This window comes from Brassica oleracea, chromosome C1 (assembly GCF_000695525.1).
Source record: "Brassica oleracea var. oleracea cultivar TO1000 chromosome C1, BOL, whole genome shotgun sequence".
In the NCBI taxonomy this organism is placed as follows: domain Eukaryota; kingdom Viridiplantae; phylum Streptophyta; class Magnoliopsida; order Brassicales; family Brassicaceae; genus Brassica; species Brassica oleracea.
In genome coordinates, this window is record NC_027748.1 from 28125836 (window position 1) to 28133588 (window position 7753).

Sequence of the window (7753 nt, forward strand, 5' to 3'; positions counted from 1 at the left end):
AGTAGTATTTTCCATTAAATACCACTACCATGCCAAAGATGAATGTCTTATTAACATGCATTCTACAATACTATGTAAATCAAAACCTCAAAGGCAATAAACAACAACTCTTACACAATGCAAGATCAACCACTATTAAATCTCGAAACACTCCCTCAAAACGTTCAAGGATATTTATCTATAGAGTTCCGCAACCGTCAAGATCCACCATATACGACATGTCATGCAATTATCTCCAACACTAACTGAAGCTGCTAAAAACATCTGTATTTACAAAAAAAAAAACTAAGACTCAAACAATTGACCATCTATCCACATGCATCTTTTATAAGATATAACGATCTCATGACCAAATGTTCATCAGGTAGATTTTAGAATTTAAAATATTGATGTTGGCCTCCATCATCTACAAGCATCATCAGAAAGTTTATATTTAGATGCATTTTAGCTATACGGTATAACCATGCTATGCAGGGAAGAAAACGATGTCGGAGAAGTATACATTGATTAAATTGGTTGGAACTTCAAAGTGAGACCATAATTTGGGTGATTAATGTTGGAATAACAATAAAAAAATATTGCATGGAGAAAAACCTCAGTTGATAGTCCAACCGTTCTACAAGCAACAAAAGCTACAATTTTCTGCCACCCGAAAAACATTAGCCACTGCTATTTGTACAAGTAAATCAATAAATTAGTATTTCATTTGAAACATGTTTATTCAATATCTATATCAATATTGTAATTTAAAACGCAACAACTATTATGTAAATTTATGTGTCTCGCAATTAAAGTAAATTATCACTCTTCTACGATAACAATTCATATGTTATCTCTTAACATATAAACTTCTTAATGTCATACATAAAAAAAAAATTCAACTTGCATCAGTCAGTCGCATCCCACTATTTGAATACGTACCTATCAATACCAATAGCAAAAAAAAAACATAAGAATCTCCATTCTAAATTATACAACAAATCAGCAAAAAAATTTACAAATTTAAATAACAAAAATGTCAAATAATCCGTGCGTAGCGCGGTAGTACGACTAGTTGTTTTATAAACATGCAAAGGGTATTTTGACTAAAACATCTGACTCGGTATCTTTTCTTCTTTTCCTTTTTTTTTTTTTTTTTTTTTGGGTCTCGACACATTCAATTATATCTCCCTTTTTGACCCTTCCCTTCCTTCCACTTCCGCCGCCCGTAGGTCGTCGCTGCATCAAGTTTCCGGTCGCTGCATCAAGTTTCCGGCCGTTCATTCTCAAGTTAGTTTCCTTCCAATTCTCTCTCTTTATTATTTTTTTAATTTCTCTCATTTTCCCTTATTGGAATATACCCATACGAGAGATCGATCCTTCTCCGCCTCCCCTTCCGTGATTCAAGATCTTTCGTATTCGATTTCAATTGTCTCTTCTTCTTTTTTTGCGTTATGCTTAGAATAAGTACAAACACCCTTTAGCTTTTCATCTTTGAGCTTCTTTGTAATTTCAGGTGATATAGTTGAAACCCCAATTTAAAAGCTATGGTTGATTTAGATGACTTGCTTTTGGAAGCTGCTGGGAGAACAAACGCAGCTCCTCCTTCTAGGGCACGTCATCCTCCTTCGAGGAGACGTGAAGGTTCTTACTCTGATGGTGGCAGCGATTCAAATTCTGATGCAGATCGTGGCTATCCAGCTACTAAGAAACCTTGTGCTACTCAAGTTCCTTTAAAGAAGAGATTAGAGGCAGAGAGAGATGCCACATCTGATCCTGAAGGTGATAGCAGCAGCGACGAGGAATCTGATTTCGGTGACGACCTTTACAAGAACGAGGAAGACAGACAGAAGCTTGCTGGGATGACTGAGTTTCAGCGAGAGATGATTCTTGCCGAACGCGCTGACAAGAAAGGTGACAAGAGCTTCACTGAGAAGCTTAGGTCCAAGAGGGAAAACGAGAAGACAACCCAAAAGAACACTCACCCTCTTCCTGTCTCTCGTGGTGTTCGCTCTTCTGCTAGATCTGCTGACAGAGCGGCTGCAAAGGATGATGCTTTGAACGAGTTGAGGGCTAAGCGTATGAAGCAGCAGGACCCTGCTGCTCTCAGGAAGCTCAGGGATGCATCCAAAGGTGGCAGAGATTTCTCGTCCATGAAGAGGAAACAATTAGCTAGCTCAAGTGATAGTGATAGGTCTCAGAGTGACGATGAAGGCTCCAATGGAGGAATGGTAGACAGTGATGACGACAGGTCAGATGTGCCTACGTATGAGGATATTAAGGAGATTACTATTAGGCGGTCTAAGCTTGCTAAATGGTTTATGGAGCCTTTCTTTGAGGAGCTCATCGTTGGTTGCTTTGTGAGGGTTGGGATTGGAAGGTCGAAGAGTGGTCCCATTTATAGACTCTGCATGGTGAAGAATGTTGATGCAGCTGATCCGGACAAGGCGTACAAGCTAGAGAACAAGACTACACACAAGTACCTTAACGTGTTCTGGGGTAATGAAACCTCTGCTGCTCGTTGGCAAATGGCGATGATCTCAGATGGGCATCCTGTGGAGGAAGACTACAGGCAATGGATCAGAGAGGTTGAGAGAACAAATGGTCGCCTGCCTTCAAAGGAAGATGTATCAGAGAAGAAGGAAGCGATCAAAAGAATCAACAGCTTTGTCTACTCGGCGGAGACTGTTAAGCAGATGTTGCAGGAGAAAAAATCAGCCTCGGTGAGGCCGATGAATATCGCAGCCGAGAAAGATCGGCTTAGAAAAGAGTTGGAGATTGCAGAGAGCAAAAACGATAAAGCTGGTGTAGAGAGGATCAAAGCCAAGATCAAGCAGCTCGATGCCTCACGGAATAAGAAAGGTGTAGATAAGAAAGCACTCAAACTCTTCGAGATGAACAAGAAGAACAGAGCCGAGAATTTCAAGAACGCATCAGAGGTGAAATCAATCACTGCTAGTCTCAAGGCTGGTGAAGCTGGGTATGATCCGTTTTCAAGGAGGTGGACACGCTCATCAAACTACTACAATGGTAAAAACAGTGGGAAAGACGGAGGAGAGAACGAGGCAGCAGCTGCAGCAGAACCGGTTGGAACCAATGAAGCAGATGCAGGCGGTGTTGAAGCGACAGAAGCAGCTTTAGAAGCGGCTGCAGAGGCAGGGAAGCTGATAGACACAAGAGCTCCAATAGGTCAAGGAGCGGAACACAATCTGATGCATAACTTTGAGTTACCTTTATCCTTAACGGCATTGCAGAAGTACGGAGGACCTCAAGGAGTACATAAAGCATTCATGGCGAGGAAACAGGTGACAGAAGCAACAGTGGGATGCAGGGTTGTTGAGAACGATGGTAAGAGACATGGACTTACGTTAACTGTTAGTGATTACAAGAGAAGGAGGGGTCTTCTCTGATTATTGGATTATGTCTCTCAAGGGTCTTTTCAGTGTTTCATCATCATCTTCTTGTTAAAACTGCTGCTTGGTTTTCTTTCTTTTTGTTTGTACTCAAAATGCTTAGAGCAATTTGTTTTTTTTTTTCCCTAAAATATTTTTGTATTTGTTTCTTATGTGAACTCTCCTGATTAGTGTATGACTGCATGAGATTAGAAATCAAGTTTGATGTCAGTCTTGAATTTAGATGGCTTTGCCGTTTTACTCTACAAATACGGCGGAATCTAGTTAGACACCGATGTTATAATCCTCAATTCTCTCACCAATCTCCACAACGTAGTTGGAGCACAAGCAGTTGATCCGGTTACAGGAAAATGGAGCAGGCTTATCAACGCGGTGCTCATCTTTAACAAGAATCACCCTCTGCTTGAAAGATTCATCAAAGAGTACACAATAACCTTCAATGGTAGCAAATGGGGTCTCCATACTTTAGTATCAAGAGTCGTTGCATGATTCAACACTTCTTCCTCGGATTTAGGATTCTCCGTTCTTCCACCTTCTGCGTTTTATCCTGTGGATTGGACTAGAATCAGAAGATTTTACAGAGCGTCAGCGAATGAGAGTGAGGTGAATTGGTCAAGGAAGAGGCTTATGCATTTGCGTAAACAGAGAGAGTAAGAAGCTTAGGATTGAAGAAGGAAGCATCATTCACCAACTCATGTCTGAATCTTGTATCTTTTGTACAATTTAGTTATTAAGAAACCATATAAAGTAAGTTTCTACAGGGGAGAGAGAGAGAGACGAACACAAAAGTCTATTCTGTGTGACAGTGTGTGTATTTTATCAACTTAGTCAATACTTACAAGCTACTCATTCGAATACTCGGATCTCTAGGAACCTCATAATAGTCTTTGGCCCTTGTCAAGCACACGTAGTAAAGCTCGGAGACAATCCCTGTTTATGAACGCAGCTCCAGCCCCCAAACACGCCTTTCCTTAAAGATCGACAAGAAGAGGAGCAGTGTTCCCAAAGTAGACATGGTACTTTGTGTGGTAAGCGTTTCGCACAGATCCCGCAAGTAAACACACCTCTGCTATGAAGAAGAAAAAACCCTGCACAAGTCAGAACAAGATATCGTTTGCAGTTGACCAACTAGAGCAGAAGTGAAAATCACCATTGTAACAATCAACCATATATAGAAGGGAACGTTTAGTTCTTAATTTGATTTTAGATAGTTAAGTTAGTAGTTCTGAACTTAAGGACGGTAGTCTAAATCTCCATTGCACACATCTATGTCAAGTAGAAGCTTAGAGCATGCAGGCTTCAACTATTTCCATTCTACTCACAAGAATAATGTAATGAATGATATCTTCATCATTTATGGATTATTCTACAAGAGATAATTAATTATTTTTACCAGGTGGTGATGAAAAGAACAATAGCATAGGATCTAGACCCACTTGGTGCTAAGCATCGGCTCGCCACCATTATGAAGAGCTGACTACTTGCCACTATAAGGTCAAGAAAGAACCTATTCCGAGACCAGTTGCTATATCTTTCTCATACACACAGTAGCTTGAATCTCCTGATTCATTAATAACTTGCCACTATCACCAAAAGGCAACACAAACAAATATCAGGAAGAACACAATACAAGAACCACAAATAACATTTGAACAAAATACTTAGAAGCAATAATAATCAAATCATATTTACGAGAGAGAGATAGAGAGGGAAACCAACGGTGGTTCTTCTCTGTTCGGCAGCAACGGCAAGACCAAAAGCTGTGAGATCAAACACAAACACTAGAAACAGTAGCAACACAGAAGCCATAGCAGCCAAAGTCGAATAAATCAAAATCCTAGACCCAGATAAATAATCTCTTCCTTTTCTTCTACCTCTACGTGTACTTCTACTTCATCGACACAGTTTCTGGTGAGGAAACTGGTTGAAAACTTTGTAGTAAGTGTTTTAGGTCTTTGAAGAGAGAGAGAGTGCGCGCGCGTTGGGAGTAATAAAATATATTTTCCTTTATAGAAAAATTCATTATATATTAAAAAAAAAATTGTGAAAATATGATTCACAACTTGATTTCAAATGCAAAAATAAACTCAAACTTGAATCAAATGTAAAAGTAACCTAAAAGGCTATTGAAATTACAACCAGCCCCTTGTGAACAAACAAAAAAACCGAAATTTTTTTACGTTTCTAATCCCCGTAAGTCGTCTGGTCTAGTTCTACTTAGAAATAATTTAAAAATTTTGTAAAAAATATTTTGATAAGTGAAAAATTGAAAGCATGTAATTAACATATGTTTTAAGAGATATAAATTAAGATGTAACAAAATTTAATTGTTTTCAACATAGATGAGTGAAAGTAGTGAGTCATGATATTCTTTGGTTTAGGTTTTGCCAACATATGTTGCAGTATTGTATGTGTTCTTAGGGTTAGATTTTGGAATGAATAAATGTTTTTTTGAAAACTTTAAAATTTACCTAAGTGTGTTTATTTCTGTGTATAGTAAACACTATTTAAGTATAACTACGGCTTTATAACGTGGTTAGTTAGTTAATTTAGTCAATTTAGTTTAGCGGTTAAAGTTAGGGTATGGGACGACTTACTAATAAGTGGCCTGATGTACAGTATTCAACAGACGACTTACTAGTAAGTCGTCCAAACCGGACCGAACCTTTAATTTTACAATGTACTTTTAAACCTAACCGGATTATTTACCGGCCATATATAAGGTGTTTTTTTTAATTCTCTGTTTCGCGAAATTCAGAAAACCCTAACGCCGTTTCTCTCAAAGGCGATTTCGAAGGCGATTTCCGTCGATTCTCTCTAATCCATCGTTCTCACCGCGGGTTATCTCTCCGCCGTTATCACCGTCGTTCTCACCACCGTTCTCACAGCCGCTTCCTCTATTTAAGATTCGAGAGGAAATCCTAGCGCGCATTCTCTCAGAGGCGTCTCGTTGAACTCCTTCACCGGTAAGTTATATCTCTTACTGTTGAGTGAATGATTGAGGAAAAGATGAACATAAAACGTTGTCTCTATCAATTTATACACTCGTTATTTTTTTCACGTCTATTGTTGCAGATATATAACTGCTATGTCGAAGGCGACTATATCTTCTCCGAATTTTCAGGTCGACTTTAAAATTTTCTACTGGAAGTCTTGGAAGACTTATAATTAAGTCGTTTGGAAAGTCTAAGTCTTTGATTGTTTTGAGATGGTTGACTTAATTATAAGTTTTTGATTTTTTTGCAGGAAAAAAAAATGGATATACCAGAACTCCCCCGTAGGATACATACATTAGGGGAAGAGCCCCCCGCAGTGCATAGCATTTCGTATCATACTTGTTGGACGTTGCATAGTGCTTTAAAGAAAGCTCTTCATGATGATGAATATGAAGAGCTGAAGGAGTCGAAGTTGGGAGTTTTCATCAAGTTCCAAGAGCTTGAATTTGATTGGGCTTCAAGGCTGGTTCACTACATGCACGGTTTCCAGCTGGACATAAAGAAGAAGTATGAGCTGTGGAGTCTCGTAAGATATTTCGGGTTGTTACACCATTAATGGGTTTGCGCAAGCTCTCCAGGTCTGGGTGTACACAGCTCTGCTGGAATTGGGTGCTAATTATGGTAATCCTCTCCCAAACAATCCATCTCCACCGATACTGGCAGTCGCAAAGGACGCATACAATTTAAAGAGGCTATCCTCAGTCAGGTATTTACTTCAATCTGGACGACTTCGCAGAAAACTTATAATTAAGTCGTCTGACAAGTCTTCCAATTAGACGACTTAGAAGAAGACTTATAATTAAGTCGTCTGGAAATTCTTCCAGCTGGATGACTTAGTAGAAGACTTTCCAGACGACTTAATTATAAGTCGTCTACTAAATCGTCCAGCAGGAAGACTTTCCAGACGACTTAATTATAAGTCGTCTGCGAAGTCTTTTCTTTCCATCTTTCTTAATCCGTCAAATATCTAAGTTCATATCTTCTATTTACTGCAGACTAGGGTGATCAACTTTGTTCAGAAGGACATTGGTGAAATTTTTCCAAAATGGGAGTTTGATGTTGAGCACACGCCCGCGGAGAACATAATTAAACTCATGTTTGTGAAGAAACTGTGGAAGTAGACCATGGATTGCTGGGAAGTCACCGGTACTTGGGTCAATACAAAGCCGGCGGTCGTGAGTCCAGCGAAGAAAAAGGTAGTGAAGGAAGACAGTCCAAGACCTCGGAAGAAAGCTCGTAAAGAGGCTAGTGAAGAGGCAGCTGCTGAGGTTAGTGAAGAGTTTCATACAGTGGCTCGTTCAGAGGTGACTACGACTGTTGGTGGGTTGACCAAAGAGGATATTAAAACCATGTTCAAGGACATAG

General features: G+C 39.4%; 2 protein-coding genes across 2 annotated transcripts; one reads left to right on the forward strand and one right to left on the reverse strand.

Moving 5' to 3' along the window:
* The first annotated feature begins 1151 nt into the window (after nt 1-1151).
* LOC106312860 (protein RTF1 homolog) lies at nt 1152-3632 on the forward strand. Its single transcript, XM_013750542.1, has 2 exons — nt 1152-1269; nt 1496-3632. The coding sequence occupies exon 2, from the start codon at nt 1527-1529 to the stop codon at nt 3387-3389; it is 1863 nt and encodes a 620-aa protein (XP_013605996.1). The 5' UTR covers nt 1152-1269; nt 1496-1526; the 3' UTR covers nt 3390-3632.
* Nucleotides 3633-4227: 595 nt separating this feature from the next.
* Nucleotides 4228-5201, reverse strand: LOC106303063. The gene is given in 7 exon segments (XM_013739429.1): nt 4228-4327; nt 4329-4348; nt 4350-4379; nt 4382-4477; nt 4785-4886; nt 4889-4975; nt 5112-5201. Coding segments are annotated over 7 exon segments (525 nt in total).
* Nucleotides 5202-7753: the final 2552 nt, after the last annotated feature.